Raw genomic sequence first — 17,842 nt, 5'->3', positions numbered from 1 at the left:
ACACTCACAGAGACGAAGTTCAGTCTCAGGGATAAGCCTGCAGGTGCAACGCCCAGGACGTACCTCTTGCCCTCGACAATCTGAATTCTGAAATAGCCCATCCCTCATGGCTTTTCTGTGGCATTTAGACTCAATACTGTTTCTTCAGCTGGGTCTCAGATGTCAGGGGTGGGTTTGTGTTTAGTGATCACGTAGTATAAAAATGTGTACCACTAAAAAGAAGTATCCTGCTCATCGGGGTGAAGATTTCTCCACGAGGGCGTGAGAGACAGAGTGACACAGAGATTCAATGTCTATTTGCCTGTGTGTTTCAGACACTGTCCGTGTCCTGCCCACTCCCCATTCTCTAGCTGACCTTTGCTCTGAGGCAGACAGGAAGCACTATGGAGTTTGTATCAGGGAACACCTTCAATTAACAATTGGGGGCTGCTGCTGCTAAGTCACGGCAGTCGTGCCCGACTCGGTGTGACCCCATAGACGGAAGCCCACCAGGCTCCCCTCCCTGGGATTTTTCCAGGCAAGAACACTGGAGTGGGTTGCCATTTCCTTCTCCAATGCATGAAAGTGAAAAGTGAGAACTTGGGGTAAAAACATCTCCTCTTCCTCACTCCCTCGGGGGCCCACCTCCAGACGTATCACACCTCTGCCTGAGGTCCCCAGCTGGGTTGAGCTCCTGTCATCCACTTTACTGCCTGTTTATTGACACGTCTTCTTCTCACTCATCCTGCCCTGACTCCTCTGTCTACACTTTTGCTGGCTTTTTCTGGAATTACCTTGCAAACAAACTCCTTCGATTAAAGGCTTGCCTTCAGTCCCCTTCTGGGCCACTGTGAACCAAGACATATTCCCTTGTCTGAGAGGGACATAGGGTAGGATCTCACAGAGCATTTACTTTGTTACCTGTCAGGCTTGTCTCCTCTTGGTGAGCAGGTGTGTTGATTGCAGACAGGTTAGTCGATCCCTGTGCGTCTTCTCTACATCGTCATATGCTGTGGGGAAGCCGTACTGAGGAACTCAGAGCTGTGTTGTGTCTGTGCCCGAGGATCCAGGCTTGGTAGAGCCAAGTGTGAAATGGTCAGTTTTGTTTTGTTTTTTGAGCTGGCTGTTACATTCTTGGTAGCTTGAAATCAGCCATGGAAAAAATGTTTACACCATGGAAACTGGCAGATGGTCCACATTAGGCCCATCACCACTGGCACATCCCAGCCCCACCGGAGAGAGGGACCACTCATCAGGATGACATGACATCTGTGCAGGTCACTTCTGTTTTCAGTCGTTCCCCATGATTGCCCATCTTGCTCCCATGGCCTCCCACCTGTAGCCTCGGGCCAGTCTCGTCCTTTCATATTCTACATGGGCATTTACCTGACGTTCCTTGCTGCGGAGGAGGCTCCCAGCATGTACAGGTAACCACTGATAGCAGAAAGGGTGGATGCTTACATTGGTTCCATCTGAATCCTAGAGCTGGGAGCTGAAGTGGCCCCCTGGCAGGAGGTCTGCAGGCCTACTTAGGCCTTCTAAGGGGATTGGCTTCTGAGTGTCTGCTCTTCGATCCCTGGACCTCTTACTCCCTGAGAGAACAAATATCAGGTCCTTCCATTAATGGCTTTGAGCATCAGGCCAGGGCAGTGGCCCCGAGAGGGGGGAGGAGCCTCTCTAGAGGCTGAGAGAGTGTCGGGCTGCCTGGGATGAGGTACTGAAGACAAAATAAGGCAGGTTGGTGCCCTGACAGGCTGGACCATGCGGGCGTGGGTTGTGACAGCACAGTCCCGGGCTGCTCGGTGCCTGGGGGTAGGTACGAAATGTGTGTGGGGGGAGACGACAGTTCAGTTTTGACCCTTTTGGTTGAGGTGGGCCAGAGGGATGCTGGTCTCTGGGTGGGGCGCTGGGCAGTAGGTATTGTTAGTGTCCTGTTCAATCCTGTCAGTGGGCGGCTGCCCTGAGGACCCTCAGCTGTTGGGACTGTGGGAGGTAGATGGTAATGGCTCTCAGGTCCCTTCACAGCTGCCTTCACAGCTTCCCCCTCCCCAGGAGATCCTGGGATACTCTGTCTCCTCTGCGCTTGGCCTGTGTAAGTGACTGCCTGTGAAGGGACATGAGAGCCCAGCTCCCTCCTCAGTGAGTCCTAAAGCAGGGATGCAATGCCAGTTCCAGGGCTTTTGGGCTGAGGTTTAAGCTCGTCCCAGGGTAGAGCGCCTCCCTGAGGGAGGGTTCGGGTCACCCTGCTGAGTCTGCCATTTCCTAGTGAGGGGGGTCCTTGATTGAATGGTTTACCTGTGGGTCTCATTTTCCTCATCAACTGACCTACACAGAGAGCTGGTGGGTGTTCCCAGAGGTCTGGGGGCACTGTTTGGGACTGGATTCTGGTTCTCCTTGCCCCAGAGTCTCATGGACAGGAAAGATGGCTGGGAGGAGCAAAGGAGGGGGCAATGCAGGATCAGGGCTCCTACTAGAGTTTGTTGGGGTGAAACGTGCATGCCTGTCTCAAGGTTCAGATGCGGAGTGGGGACATGCCGGCTGGAGACAAGGGCTGTGCTGTCTTTCCTGAGTAGACCTCAGCCCTAACAGGCTGTGAGGACTAAGCCAGAAAAGCTGGTTGCTCAGGGCATGGAAGACATGCTCCTCACCATGAGAGGTGCCATCAAGGACCACACTGAGGACCCTACACAGAATTAGGGAGGATGGGGGAGGGGACTTCAGTCTGAAGTGTGAGCCAATGCAAAGGCCCAGAGGCAAGATAGCACAGGGAGGGTTTCAGGCTTACCTAATAGCCAGTAACCATGTGTATTGCTAGTAATTTTCTATTGTAATCACCTCGCTTTCCTTCTTTGACTTGGGAAAAGGATACAGCTTGACCAAGAGGCCACTGGGGCAAGACCTGGGCTGTGTAACCAGGTTGCACCAAGGCCCACCTGTCCTTCTCTCTCCCAAGGCTGATGTGTAACCAGCACCTTCCATCCAGCTGCCACTTCCGAGGGGCCCCAGCCAACTGCCCAGAGTCCCACAGGTCAACACATGCCAAGAGCTACCCCTGGCCTCCAGTCACATGGCTATCCCAAGGCAAGCCTTATTCGAATGAGCTTCATGGTCCCTGAGCCCCTCTAACACTTGGCTGCTTATGGCTCCCATCTGTGCTCTCTCTACCACCCAGCACCAGCCCTCAAGCCTGGTGTCTCACCCACACGACTGGACATGGAGTCAAATGAGAAGAAACTTTCTCAGGGCTGTGAGAGCCAAGAGGAGGAGATTCTGAGTGTTCTTAGAGATCAGGGATGCCTTTCCAAGGAGGAAGGCCAGGGCAAGCAGAGGGACCAGAGGCACAGTTGGGAGATGAGCTGGAGGCTCCGACGGGCCCGAGTGATCGGGGTGGCCTGGGACCCAATACCTGAGGCCTGTAGGGTGGGGAGTGAGGACAGTAAAGAGACCCAAGCATCCAGACCCTAATGCCCCTGGCTCAAGGAGGTGGGTGAAATACCCAAATCAGTGATTTGCAGAAGCCCCCTAGACAATGGTATGGAGGGTGGACAGTGGTCAGGGGAGAGCCAGGAACATACTCTCTAGAAACTGCGTAAAGAAAAGCTTTAACCTTCCTGAAGGCTGCGGGACCCAAGATAAATGAGGTGCTGAATCTCCTTGGACATCAGTGAAGGCTTCCTAAGGAAGAAGGTCAGGGCAAGCAGAGGGGTCAGGGGAGGAGATGGGAGACGAGCATGTGGCTCTGAGGTGCCTGAGTGTTTGGGATGGACAGGGGAGCCTGACACCCGAGGCCTGCAGGCAGTGGGAGAGGACAACACCGAGCATCAAGCTGCAAACCTTGTTGCCCTTGACTCAAGGCAGCAGGTGAAACGGTCAAATCAGTGGTTTGCAGGATCCCTAGACAATGGTGTGGAGGGCGGACAGTGGTCAGGGAGAGCTAGGAACATACTCTCTAGAAACTGCGTAAAGAGAAGGCATTAACCTAACCTAGTTATTTGGTGAGGACTGTCCATCCTGTGGTTGCCTTCACTGTGAGAGAGAACAAAGAACTGTGGTCGTGATACAGATGACACTTCCTCATACTTAGCTGGGGAGGTGCCAGGGTAACAGCCCAGGCATCTGGCCATAGGAAATATATGACTGAGAAAGTAATCAGAAGAGTCCAGAAGAGGGGACAGATGGAGCCGAGCTCCTGACTGGCTGAGAACTGAGCCCATAGGACAGGATGGTGTGGCCTTGATGCCTGCCTCGGTACTGGCTTGGTGAGGGGGCGGCGGGGAGTTAGGCTCTAGACATGATGATACTGTCAATCATTCATGAAAGTTGCTGAGTGCCTACTGGCCAAGAGCCTTGAGCAGGAGATTTATTGTTGAATATACTCCTTTAAGGGCTTCCCATGTGAAGCTAGTGGTAAAGAACTCGCCTGCCGGTTTAGGAGATGTAAGACGTATGGGTTTGATCCCTGGATGGGGAAGATCCCCTGGAGAAGGGCATGGCCACACACTCCAGTATTCTTGCCTGGAGAATCCCATGGACAGAGGAGCCTGGTGGACTCCAATCCATGGGGTCACAAAGAGTTGGACACGCTGAAGTGACTTAGCATGCACGCATGCAAAGTCCTTCAAACTGTTGTCAGGTGTGCAGGTGTAAGACAGATTTCTGACTCCCTCCCTCTCCTAAGGACTCAACCATTTTGAGCAAGAGACCAAGAAGTTGTCAGGAGATGGAGAAACCATTTCTTCACCTTGCACAGGGCCTCTCTTCAAACTGCCCAGCAACACATGAAGCAACAGCAGGGGCTGAGGCAAGTCCACTTCACACCCTGGGAGGAAGGCAGGGATGGGGCGGGTCAGGAAGAGTCCTGGTTGAGCCTTTGCATCAGGGCCCAGGCTGAGCATAAAAGGAGGGTCCTTCACCTGGGAGGAGGCAGAATGGGGACCATGCAGACCCAGAGGGCCAGCCTCTCACTGGGGCGGTGGTCACTGTGGCTACTGCTGCTGGGACTAGTGGTGCCCTCGGCCAGCGCCCAAGCCCTCAGCTACAGGGAGGCCGTGCTTCGTGCTGTGGATCAGCTCAATGAGCTGTCCTCAGAAGCTAATCTCTACCGCCTCCTGGAGCTAGACCCACCTCCCAAGGATGTGAGTTGGGGAGGGGACTGTCTAGGTGAGGGGCAGGGAGACAGATCAGAGAAGGAAAAATGAGCCTGAACCCAGTTTCCCCCGCACTTTAATCCGTCACCAGAATGAAGATCTGGGCACTCGAAAGCCTGTGAGCTTCACGGTGAAGGAGACTGTGTGCCCCAGGACGATTCAGCAGCCCGCGGAGCAGTGTGACTTCAAGGAGAAAGGGGTGAGGCTGGGCGCTTGGGGTCAATGTTTCCCAGGGAGCTGAACAGGGAGCTTCTGGGAAGGTTTCCTGTCTCTGGGGTGAGGCTGGGAGGTTATGGCCAAGGGGATTCCAGTTTGACCTTGAGCCTCTCCTTCCAGCGGGTGAAACAGTGTGTGGGGACAGTCACCCTGGACCCGTCCAATGACCAGTTTGACCTAAACTGTAATGAGGTGAGTGGTCCCTTCTGGACTGGGGGGGTTCTAGGGAAGATAGTGTGTGGAACATCCTCTGTACCAATGACCCGCTGTCCCATCCAGGGCAGACAGAGGCCCTCCTACCCTGGCCCCTCCTTCCCTAAGCCCCAGGTCTCCAGCCCTGGGGCTGCCTCCCTTCGAGCAGTGGTTCTCTACTGGGGTTCCCATCTGGGAACTGACATGAGATGGATTCTCAGGACCCACTCAGACTTCCTGAATCTGACACTGGAGTGGGGCCCAGCCATTTGGATTTTCACAAGCCCTCCAGGGAATTGTGACTGAGCTCAGCTTATGACACACTGACTGCAGTCATGGGTTTTCAGCCTCTGCTCTCATCCAGCTTTGCTGGAATGTGCTTGTGACCCTGGGAAGCCCCATGCCATCTGTGGGCCTCAGTTTCCTCTCTGTCTGTGGTATGGAGATTCAACCACATGCTCCAAGGGTCACAGCCAGAGCGTGACCTGGGGTTGCAAGGCTCCTTGGGCAGCCCAGGAAGGTAGAGGTGTGGTGTGTGTGTGTTGGGGGGGTGTCAAGTGTTAATCATGAGTCAGTCCCAAAAGAAGCTTGTGGCTTCCTTTTTCATAGCTCCAGAGTGTCATCCTACGCTGGAAATGGCCATGGTGGCCTTGGCGCAGAGGTTGATGGAGAAGAGCTGTCAGATCCTGAGCCTGGGGAAGAGTCTTAAGTGTCTGATTTGTTCAGATTCGGGCTTCTGGACAGTGAAAATAAATTCTTGTGAAAACAGGTTCCTCCAGGCTTTAATTTCACTTTTGTCTCCCCTTCTCCCACTCATCAGGACCATATCCCTAACTCTGGGAGGTCCCCCACATATGGTGTGCATCTATGTGTATGTGTCCATGTGTGTGTGTGAGATCACTCCTGTGAACACAGAGAAGCCTGAGGCCCCTGTTCCTTCCAGGAGGGCACGGGGCAGGCAGCAGCCCCAGGAGCTCAGGAACTGCCTCCCCACCCTCGGGTCCCTCCCGAGCCCTTCACCCACCCCTGCCCTCCTCCTCCAACACCCAGTAGGACGTAAGGAGACCTGCCGTGGGTGCAGAGCTGGTGGGGCTGCTGTTCCTGCTCACGTGGAGCTGACAGTCCACGAGGGGCCAGGCTGCTCACCTTGTTAAACACTCACAGAGACAAAGTTCAGTCTCAGGGATGAGCCTGCAGGTGCAACGCCCAGGACGTACCTCTTGCCCTCGACAATCTGAATTCTGAAATAGCCCATCCCTCATGGCTTTTCTGTGGCATTTAGACTCAATACTGTTTCTTCAGCTGGGTCTCAGATGTCAGGGGTGGGTTTGTGTTTAGTGATCACGTAGTATAAAAATGTGTACCACTAAAAAGAAGTATCCTGCTCATCGGGGTGAAGATTTCTCCACGAGGGCATGAGAGACAGAGTGACACAGAGATTCAATGTCTATTTGCCTGTGTGTTTCAGACACTGTCCGTGTCCTGCCCACTCCCCATTCTCTAGCTGACCTTTGCTCTGAGGCAGACAGGAAGCACTATGGAGTTTGTATCAGGGAACACCTTCAATTAACAATTGGGGGCTGCTGCTGCTAAGTCACGGCAGTCGTGCCCGACTCGGTGTGACCCCATAGACGGAAGCCCACCAGGCTCCCCTCCCTGGGATTTTCCAGGCAAGAACACTGGAGTGGGTTGCCATTTCCTTCTCCAATGCATGAAAGTGAAAAGTGAGAACTTGGGGTAAAAACATCTCCTCTTCCTCACTCCCTCGGGGGCCCACCTCCAGACGTATCACACCTCTGCCTGAGGTCCCCAGCTGGGTTGAGCTCCTGTCATCCACTTTACTGCCTGTTTATTGACATGTCTTCTTCTCACTCATCCTGCCCTGACTCCTCTGTCTACACTTTTGCTGGCTTTTTCTGGAATTACCTTGCAAACAAACTCCTTCGATTAAAGGCTTGCCTTCAGTCCCCTTCTGGGCCACTGTGAACCAAGACATATTCCCCTGTCTGAGAGGGACATAGGGTAGGATCTCACAGAGCATTTACTTTGTTACCTGTCAGGCTTGTCTCCTCTTGGTGAGCAGGTGTGTTGATTGCAGACAGGTTAGTCGATCCCTGTGCGTCTTCTCTACATCGTCATATGCTGTGGGGGGAAGCCGTACTGAGGGAACTCAGAGCTGTGTTGTGTCTGTGCCCGAGGATCCAGGCTTGGTAGAGCCAAGTGTGAAATGGTCAGTTTTGTTTTGTTTTTTGAGCTGGCTGTTACATTCTTGGTAGCTTGAAATCAGCCATGGAAAAAATGTTTACACCATGGAAACTGGCAGATGGTCCACATTAGGCCCATCACCGCTGGCACATCCCAGCCCCACCGGAGAGAGGGACCACTCATCAGGATGACATGACATCTGTGCAGGTCACTTCTGTTTTCAGTCGTTCCCCATGATTGCCCATCTTGCTCCCATGGCCTCCCACCTGTAGCCTCGGGCCAGTCTCGTCCTTTCATATTCTACATGGGCATTTACCTGACGTTCCTTGCTGCGGAGGAGGCTCCCAGCATGTACAGGTAACCACTGATAGCAGAAAGGGGTGGATGCTTACATTGGTTCCATCTGAATCCTAGAGCTGGGAGCTGAAGTGGCCCCTGGCAGGGAGGTCTGCAGGCCTACTTAGGCCTTCTAAGGGGATTGGCTTCTGAGTGTCTGCTCTTCGATCCCTGGACCTCTTACTCCCTGAGAGAACAAATATCAGGTCCTTCCATTAATGGCTTTGAGCATCAGGCCAGGGCACTGGCCCCGAGAGGGGGGAGGAGCCTCTCTAGAGGCTGAGAGAGTGTCGGGCTGCCTGGGATGAGGTACTGAAGACAAAATAAGGCAGGTTGGTGCCCTGACAGGCTGGACCATGCGGGCGTGGGTTGTGACAGCACAGTCCCGGGCTGCTCGGTGCCTGGGGGTAGGTACGAAATGTGTGTGTGGGGAGACGACAGTTCAGTTTTGACCCTTTTGGTTGAGGTGGGCCAGAGGGATGCTGGTCTCTGGGTGGGGCGCTGGGCAGTAGGTATTGTTAGTGTCCTGTTCAATCCTGTCAGTGGGCGGCTGCCCTGAGGACCCTCAGCTGTTGGGACTGTGGGAGGTAGATGGTAATGGCTCTCAGGTCCCTTCACAGCTGCCTTCACAGCTTCCCCCTCCCCAGGAGACAGCTGGGATACTCTGTCTCCTCTGCGCTTGGCCTGTGTAAGTGACTGCCTGTGAAGGGACATGAGAGCCCAGCTCCCTCCTCAGTGAGTCATAAAGCAGGGATGCAATGCCAGTTCCAGGGCTTTTGGGCTGAGGTTTAAGCTCGTCCCAGGGTAGAGCGCCTCCCTGAGGGAGGGTTCGGGTCACCCTGCTGAGTCTGCCATTTCCTAGTGAGGGGGGTCCTTGATTGAATGGTTTACCTGTGGGTCTCATTTTCCTCATCAACTGACCTACACAGAGAGCTGGTGGGTGTTCCCAGAGGTTTGGGGGCACTGTTTGGGACTGGATTCTGGTTCTCCTTGCCCCAGAGTCTTATGGACAGGAAAGATGGCTGGGAGGAGCAAAGGAGGGGGCAATGCAGGATCAGAGCTCCTACTAGAGTTTGTTGGGGTGAAACGTGCATGCCTGTCTCAAGGTTCAGATGCGGAGTGGGGACATGCCGGCTGGAGACAAGGGCTGTGCCGTCTTTCCTGAGTAGGCCTCAGCCCTAACAGGCTGTGAGGACTAAGCCAGAAAAGCTGGTTGCTCAGAGCATGGAAGACATGCTCCTCACCATGAGAGGTGCCATCAAGGACCACACTGAGGACCCTACACAGAATTAGGGAGGATGGGGGAGGGGACTTCAGTCTGAAGTGTGAGCCAATGCAAAGGCCCAGAGGCAAGATAGCACAGGGAGGGTTTCAGGCTTACCTAATAGCCAGTAACCATGTGTATTGCTAGTAATTTTCTATTGTAATCACCTCGCTTTCCTTCTTTGACTTGGGAAAAGGATACAGCTTGACCAAGAGGCCACTGGGGCAAGACCTGGGCTGTGTAACCAGGTTGCACCAAGGCCCACCTGTCCTTCTCTCTCCAAGGCTGATGTGTAACCAGCACCTTCCATCCAGCTGCCACTTCCGAGGGGCCCCAGCCAACTGCTCAGAGTCCCACAGGTCAACACATGCCAAGAGCTACCCCTGGCCTCCAGTCACATGGCTATCCCAAGGCAAGCCTTATTAGAATGAGCTTCATGGTCCCTGAGCCCCTCTAACACTTTGGCTGCTTATAGCTCCCATCTGTGCTCTCTCTACCACCCAGCACCAGCCCTCAAGCCTGGTGTCTCACCCACACGACTGGACATGGAGTCAAATGAGAAGAAACTTTCTCAGGGCTGTGAGAGCCAAGAGGAGGAGATTCTGAGTGTTCTTAGAGATCAGGGATGCCTTTCCAAGGAGGAAGGCCAGGGCAAGCAGAGGGACCAGAGGCACAGTTGGGAGATGAGCTGGAGGCTCCGACGGGCCCGAGTGATCGGGGTGGCCTGGGACCCAATACCTGAGGCCTGTATGGTGGGGAGTGAGGACAATAAAGAGACCCAAGCATCCAGACCCTAATGCCCCTGGCTCAAGGAGGTGGGTGAAATACCCAAATCAGTGATTTGCAGAAGCCCCCTAGACAATGGTATGGAGGGTGGACAGTGGTCAGGGAAGAGCCAGGAACACAGAGGAGGACTTTGGGCATTCTGGCTCCCCGTTGGAGGAGAGAAGACGGGGTAGGACCAGGGAAGGAGTGGTACGAGGTCTAGGAGTGTCCTCAGGAAGAAGGAGCAGGTAGGGCTCCCAGGCTTCCAGCTCAGGGTCCTGCGGCAGCACCCAGCCAACAGCTCAGTGCGGACAACCAGGGTGTTCATGGGAGTCTTGAACCCAGAGCCATGTGTGCACGAGAACTCGTGTCTTGAAAAGGGAAGGGATAGCCCCTGGAACATGTGAGAACTGAGAGGAGAAGCAGCCCGGATGCACCCGAGCCAGCCCTGCCTCCTAAGAGGAGACTCCCTGGAGGAGACTCAGCAGAACCCACAGAGGAGGGGACCCAGGAGAGAAGCGACAGGGGAGAATCAGTGTTTGGAGGACAGATGGACTCTGCAGCCTGTGAAGATAAAGATAAGGCTTTAGTGCGGCCCCTGTACTTAGGGAGGGCTGTCCAGCCTGCGATGGCCTGAGGGTGAAATAGAGCAAAGAAGCGTGCAGATGACCATTTCTCAGGGCAGATGAGAGGCAGCCAAAGCAATAGGCCAGGTTTGGTAGGTTCTGGGGCCAGGACATTTTTAGACTGAGAAGAGCAATGCAGAGGAATCCAGGAGAGGAGACAAATGGAGCTCACTGTATGAGGGCTGGACACAGAGACGATGGTGTGGCCCTGTGTCTACCTAGGGACTGGCTGGTGTGTACATCTTGAGATGTAGTACTGTCATCCACTCACCAAATGTCAAGTGACCCTCTACTGGGTTCCAGGCAGTGCCAAGAGGTGGAGGCTGACTGCTGAATACACTCCTTTACCCCGGATCCTCAGGAGCCCATGGTGTGGACTCAGAGGGGATGTAGACAGTGCCTGGTCCCTCCCTCTCCTCAAGGACTCAACCCCTTTGAGCAACCCTGCCTGTGACACTTCCCACGGACCCCAGGAGAGGCCGAGATATTGTCAGGGAGATGGAGAAACCCTTTCGTCACCTTGCACAGGGGCCTCCCTGACCACTGCCCAGAAATCCAATGAAGCAACAGCAAAGCCTGAGTCAAGTCCACCTCGCACCTGGGAGGAGGCCAGGGATGGGGCGGGTCAGGTTGAGTCTTTGCATCAGGCCCAGGCTGAGCATAAAAGGAGGGTCCCTCAGGTGGGAGGAGGCAGACTGGGCACCATGGAGACCCAGAGGGCCAGCCTCTCCCTGGGACGGTGGTCACTGTGGCTGCTGCTGCTGGGACTAGCGCTGCCCTCGGCCAGCGCCCAGGCCCTCAGCTACAGGGAGGCCGTGCTTCGTGCTGTGGATCAGCTCAATGAGCAATCCTCAGAACCTAACATTTACCGTCTTCTCGAGCTGGACCAGCCTCCTCAGGATGTAAGTCAGGGAGGGGGCTGGGGAAGGGACCCTCTGGGTGGAGGAGCAGAGACACAGAGCAGAGAAGGAAGCCTGAGCCCAAGCCCAGTCTCCCCACTCTGATCCTCGAGCAGGATGAAGACCCAGACAGCCCGAAGCGGGTGAGCTTCAGGGTGAAGGAGACCGTGTGCTCCAGGACCACCCAGCAGCCCCCCGAGCAGTGTGACTTCAAGGAGAATGGGGTGAGCCTGGGGGCTGGGGGCACAGGAGGCTGCTTCCCAGATTGCTGAACAGGGGGCTTCGAGCAAGGTTCCCAGCCCCTGGTGTGAGGCTGGGAGCTTATGGCCTGGGGGTGGGTGGTTCCACTTTGACCTTGAGCCTCCCCTTCCAGCTGCTGAAACGCTGTGAGGGGACAGTCACCCTGGACCAGGTCAGGGGTAACTTCGACATCACCTGTAATAATGTAAGTGGCCCCTTCTGTACTGTGGGAACTGCTGTGGCGGTGGGTTGTGGAACTTCCTTTGGACCAATGACCCACTGCCCCATCCAGGGCAGAGAAAGACTCTCCTACCCTGCCCCCTCCCTCCCCGAGCCCCAGATCTCCCGTCCTGGCTGTGTGTCCCTTAGAGCAGTGGTTCTCTCCTGGGGTCCCCACCCAGAGAACTTGTCAGAAAGGCAGATTCTCAGCCCCACTCAGGCCACCTGAGTTGGACTCTGGGGTGGGGTCTGACCATTTGTCTTTTCCCAGGACTTCCAGGGATTCTGACTGTGCTAAAGTTTTGAGAGTCACGAGCCCTCAACCTCTGCTCTCTTCCAGCTTTGCTGGGATGGGCTTGTGACTCTGGGAAGCCCTTGTCTTCCTTTAGTCTCTTCATCTATTTCTGAGTGTGGGGATTCCACCTCATGCTCCAAATATCACAGCCAGAGGTGAACTTGTGCCTGAGGATCCTGGTGTGACCCTGAAACAGGAAGGGCCAGGTGGGGAGGGATCTTGGGTTGATGGTGATGCAGTACCAACAAGCAACCTGTGTTTTTCTTGTTTCACAGCACCAGAGCATCAGGATTACAAAGCAGCCATGGGCACCACCACAGGCAGCCCGATTATGTCGCATTGTAGTGATAAGGGTTTGCAGATAATCAGCTCTTGTAGATTTCTGTCATAAGCCAGTAAAGAGTCCTAAGGGTTTTCTTACTCTGCCTCAAGCTACTGGATCTGAAAAATAAATTCTTGTGACGTGATATCCTCCAGGTCTCAATTTCATTGTCTCCTCTCCTCACAGTTATCAAGAAAGAATCTTGAACTATTTCATGTCTCGTGTGTGTGTGTACCCGTGTGTGTGTGTGTCTATGTGTCTGTGTGTGTGTCCATGAGTGTATGTGTGTGTGAGATCACTCCTGTGAACACAGAGAAGGGTGAGGGCCCTGTTCCTTCCACGCGGGAGGCAGTAGCCTCAGGAGCTCCAGGACAGCGTCTCCATCCTTGGGCGCCTCCCGAACACTTCACCCGCCCCACTCTGCCCTCCTCCTCCAACACCCAGTAGGACCTAAGGAGACCTGCTGTGTGTGCAGTGCTGGTGGGAATGCTGCTCCTGCTCGCATGGAGCTGACAGTCCACGAGGGCCCATGCTTCTCACCTTGTGAAGCACTCAGAGAGACGCAGTTGAGTCTCAGGGCTCAGCCTGCAGGTGCAATGCCCATGAGTCTCATGGACATGACGCTGGCTGGGAGGAGCAGAGGAGGGGGTGATGCAGGATCGGGGCTCATACCTGAGTTTGCTGGGGAAAAGGTGCATGCGGATTTCTGAAAGACCAGGTGTGGAGGCGGGGGCAACCACTCTAAGATGACGACTGTGATGTCTTTTCTGAGCAGACCTCAGTTCCGACAGGCAGTGAGGACTAAACCAGGAAAGCCGGAAGCTTTCACCTTTCGCATCACAGGAAGTACATCCTGAGGACCCGGAAGTGGACCCTCCTAAGGCTCAGGGAAGGACGGGGGAAGAGGGCTTCAGTCTGAAGTGTGTAAGAGTGAAAGGCCCAGAGGCAGGAAAGCAAAGAGAGGATTTCAGGGTTACCAGAACCTGTCACTACGTGTATTGCTGATTATGCTCTATTGTAATCAAGTCGCTTTCAGCCTTTGATTTGGGAAAAGGATACAACTTGACCACAGTGCAGGGTCAAACCTGGACAAGGAAACCAGGGTGCCCAGAAGCCCACCTCTCGTTCCTCTCCAAGGCTGAGTGTGTAACCACCACCATCCATCCAAGCTGCCATCTTCCGTGGTGTCCGAGACAATTGTCCCGAGTCCCAGAGGCCCACAGAGGCCATGAACTACCCCTGGACGGCAGTCACGTGGCCATCCCAAGGGAAACTGGATTAGAATTTGCTTCACGGCCTCTGGGCCCCTTTAATATTTTGGCTTATTATCTGTCCCAGTTGCACTCCCTCCACACCCCAGCGCTGGCCACTCTGCTTGGTGACTTGTCCAGATGACTGGACATGGAGTCACTTGGGGGTCAAATTAGAAGGGATGTCCGGAACATTGATGTCCTATGTCAGAAAAGAGGAGGAGGTGCCTTCTGTGCCTGCAGATCCCTGCAGGCTTCCCAAGGAGGTAAAGCAGTGCAAGCAGAGAGATATCAGGGGCAGAGATGTGGGGAGGAGCAGGAGGCTCTGAGTGGCCTGAGGGATTTGGGTGATGGGACAGCCTGACACCCAAGGCCCGCAAGTCTGGGGTAAGAAAAACTAAGAATAGCAACTGTCTAGGCCCTGATGCCAGGGCGGGGGGTTGTAGGCTGGGGAGGCAGGAGGTGAAATGGTCAAATGGGCAGTGTGTTGGAGCCTTAGAAAAATAGCATGGAGGGTGGACAGTGGTCAGGGAGAAGCTGGTATTCGAGGAAGGTGGAGTCTGGAGGTTGCGGCTTCCCTGAGAGGAGAGAAGACAGGGTAGGCCCAGGGCAGGTGTGCTGGGAGGTCAGGGGAGTGTCCTCAGGAGGAAGAAGGAGCAGGTGGGGCTCCCATGCTTCCAGCTCAGGGCTCCTGTGGCAGTACCCAGCCAACAGCCCAGTGCGGACAACCAGGCTCTTTATGGGAGTCTTGAAACCAGAGGCAAAGACCGTATGTGTGTGATGGGCACTGGTGTCTTGAGAAGGGCTGTCCCCAGGAATGTGTGAGGAGTGGGAGGAGAAGCAGCCCGGATGATCCTCAGCCAGCCCTGCCTCCTAAGAGGAGGACTTAAGAGGAGAGTCCTTGGAGAAGAGTCAGCAGAAGCCCCCAGGGAGGAGGGGACCCAGGAGGGCACAGCAAGGGAGAATTGGTCAGGGGCAAGTTCAGGAAGACAGAGGGTCCCCAGAACCTGTGGAGATAAGACAAGGCTTGAGTGTGGCCTCTGGATCTAGGGAGGGCTGCTCAGCCTGTGATGGGCTTGAATGTAAGCCAGCAAAGAATTGCTGGAAGTGGTGTAGGTAACACTTCCTCAGGCTCTGTTGGGGAGGGGCCAGGACAACACACCATGTTTTGTGGGGTCTGAGGACAAGACGGTATTAAACTGAGAAAATGAATGAAGAGGAGTCCAGGAGAGGGGAGAAATGGGACTCACTCTCTGAGGCCTGGGCACAGAGTAATAGATAGTATGGGCTTTGTGTCTGCCTAGGGACTAGCTGTGTGTGTAAGTCTTAAGTTGTGAGTAGTACTGTCAAGCATCATTAAATGACTCCCTATTGGGTTCTAGGCAGTACTGAGAGCTGAAGGTTGAGTGCACAATACACTTCTTTATCCTGAATCCTGAGAGACCATAGAGGGGAAGCCGAGGAGATGTAGACAGTGCCTGGCCCTTCCGTCTCCTGGAATACTCAATCCTCTTGGGCAAGCCTGCCTGTGACACTTCCCATGGACCACAGCAGGGCCCAAGACATTGTCAGGGAGATGGAGAAACCATTTCTTCACCTTGCACAGGGGCCTCCCTGCCTACTACCCAGCAATCCCATGAAGCAACAGCAGGGGCTGAGGCAAGTCCACTTCACACCCTGGGAGGAAGGCAGGGATGGGGCGGGTCAGGAAGAGTCCTGGTTGAGCCTTTGCATCAGGGCCCAGGCTGAGCATAAAAGGAGGGCCCCTCAGGCTGAGAGGAGGCAGTTTAGGGACCATGGAGACCCAGAGGGCCAGCTTCTCCCTGGGACGGTCGTCACTGTGGCTACTGCTGCTGGGACTAGTGGTGCCCTCGGCCAGCGCCCAGGACCTCAGCTACAGGGAGGCCGTGCTTCGTGCTGTGGATCAGTTCAATGAGAGGTCCTCAGAAGCTAATCTCTACCGCCTCCTGGAGCTAGACCCGCCTCCCGAGCAGGATGTGAGTTGGGGAGGGGGCTGGGAAGGGGATTTGTCTCCTGACATCCTCGGCACTGTTGCCCTCTTCATTAAGGCTGGTTCTCTTGTCAGGAAGGCACTTTTCCCACTACGTGGGTTCCCACCTCTTCTAGGAAACCCTCCCAGACCTGGGTCATCTCCCAGCACCAGGCTTCCTGTCTTAGCATCTCTGCTGTGGGAACAGGCACCCTGCACACCTGGCTCAGGCTCCCTGGACTTCTGGGAGCTCCAGGGATGGAGGGGGTCACTGAGGTGACTTCTCTGCTAAAGTCCCCCCTGAACCTTGGTGTCTCTCTGCCAGGGGGAGCTCCGTCAGCCTGGAAGTTCCAGTGACAAGGGCTCTCCCTGCAGGCGGCCCTGACCTCCCTCAGCCCCTCTGAGGTGAGGCGCTGCCATCAGCGCCGCTGTGAGGGCCGCTCCTGCTCTCTGTGTGTCCATGAGGCCGGGCACGGGCTCTGTCCCCTCCCCTGTGCTCCCAGCACCAAACCCAGGGCCGGACACACAGGGGGCTGGAGAGGCTGCCGTCCGGGTTGGGGGCAGGGAGACAGATCAGAGAAGGAAACATAAGCCGAGCCCAGTCCCCCCACTTTGATCCTTGACCAGGTGGAGCACCCGGGAGCTCGAAAGCCTGTGAGCTTCACAGTGAAGGAGACCGTGTGCCCCAGGACGACCCCGCAGCCCCCAGAGCAGTGTGACTTCAAGGAGAATGGGGTGAGCCTGGGGGCTGAAGGAGCAGGAAAATGCTTCTCAGGGAGCTGAACAGGGGGCTTCTGGGAAAGAATTGCAGTCCCTGGGGTGAGGTGGGGTGTGGCTGGGAGATATTGCCTGGAGTTTCTAGTTTGACTTCAAGCCTTCTTTTCCAGCTGGTGAAACAGTGTGTGGGGACAGTCACCCGGTACTGGATCAGGGGTGATTTTGACATCACTTGTAATAATGTAAGTGGCCCCTTTTGTACTGTGAGGACTGCTAGAGGGGTGGGTTGTGGAATTTCCTTTGGCCCAATGACCCACTGCCCCATCCAGGGCAGAGAAAGGTTCTCCTACCCTGGCCTCTCCCTCCCCCGAGCCCCAGGTCTCCAGTCCTGGCTCTGTGTCCCTTAGAGCAGTGGTTCCCTACTGGGGTCCCCAACTGGGAACTGACATAGAGGCAGATTCTCAGCCCCACTCAGATATCCTGAATCAGACTCCTGGATGGGGGGCAGCCTTTGTATTTTCACAAAGCCTCCAGGGGCTTCTTTCGATGCTGAAGTTTGAAACTCATTGACTCAAATCATGAGCTCTCAACTCCTGGTTCCCTTCCAGCTTTGTTGGGATGGGCTTGTGACCCTGGGAAGCCCCCTGTCACCTAAGGGACTTTGGTTTGCTTATCTATCTGTGGTGTGTTGATTTAACCACAGGCTCCAAACATCATATAGGAGGTAAACTGGGGCTCCAAGCTTCCTGATGTGGCCCAGGAATCGGAGTGTTCAAGTGGCAAGGGGTCTGGTTTTAATGCTGAGCCAATACCCCAAAGCAACTATTTCCTCCTGGTTCACAGATTCAGAGTGTGGGGCTATTCCGCCGGCTGAGGGACTCAATCTGGAGAGGTCAGCAGAAAATCCTCGAAAAAGCAAGGAGAATTGGTGAGAGAATCAAAGATATCTTCAGGGGATACAGTCCTTAGGATCAGGTTATCCTGGCTCAGATTTCTGAACTCTGAAAAATAAATTCTTCTAAAAACAACTTCATCAACATTCAAATTCACTTCTCTTCCCTCTCAGTCTTACCAGGACCAGGTCCTTAACTCTGAGAGTCCTCTTGAGTGTATGTGTGTGTGTGTGAGAGAGAGAGACAGACAGAGATCACTCCTATTAACTCCCAGATGGGTGAGGCAG

General features: G+C 54.8%; 3 protein-coding genes across 3 annotated transcripts; all 3 read left to right on the top strand.

Moving 5' to 3' along the window:
• Positions 1 to 4,916: 4,916 nt before the first annotated feature.
• On the top strand, positions 4,917 to 6,296 carry LOC138984654 (cathelicidin-4-like). The gene is made up of 4 exons (XM_070359313.1): positions 4,917 to 5,114; positions 5,218 to 5,325; positions 5,463 to 5,534; positions 6,144 to 6,296. Exons 1-4 carry the CDS (start codon positions 4,917 to 4,919, stop codon positions 6,198 to 6,200), a joined length of 435 nt encoding a protein of 144 aa, XP_070215414.1. The 3' UTR covers positions 6,201 to 6,296.
• Positions 6,297 to 11,434: 5,138 nt separating this feature from the next.
• On the top strand, positions 11,435 to 12,832 carry LOC102269519 (cathelicidin-1). Its single transcript, XM_005909335.3, has 4 exons — positions 11,435 to 11,632; positions 11,746 to 11,853; positions 12,003 to 12,074; positions 12,659 to 12,832. The coding sequence occupies exons 1-4, from the start codon at positions 11,435 to 11,437 to the stop codon at positions 12,746 to 12,748; spliced, it is 468 nt and encodes a 155-aa protein (XP_005909397.1). The 3' UTR covers positions 12,749 to 12,832.
• A 2,919-nt stretch (positions 12,833 to 15,751) lies between these two features.
• On the top strand, positions 15,752 to 17,631 carry LOC102269799 (cathelicidin-7). Its single transcript, XM_005909336.2, has 4 exons — positions 15,752 to 15,952; positions 16,573 to 16,680; positions 16,833 to 16,904; positions 17,506 to 17,631. The coding sequence occupies exons 1-4, from the start codon at positions 15,752 to 15,754 to the stop codon at positions 17,629 to 17,631; spliced, it is 507 nt and encodes a 168-aa protein (XP_005909398.2).
• The last annotated feature ends 211 nt before the right edge of the window (positions 17,632 to 17,842 follow it).

The sequence above is a fragment of the Bos mutus genome, chromosome 22, assembly GCF_027580195.1.
Source record: "Bos mutus isolate GX-2022 chromosome 22, NWIPB_WYAK_1.1, whole genome shotgun sequence".
Classification (NCBI taxonomy): Eukaryota; Metazoa; Chordata; class Mammalia; order Artiodactyla; family Bovidae; genus Bos; species Bos mutus.
Note: the sequence above shows the minus strand (reverse complement) of the source record. Positions and strands in the feature narration are given on the sequence as shown.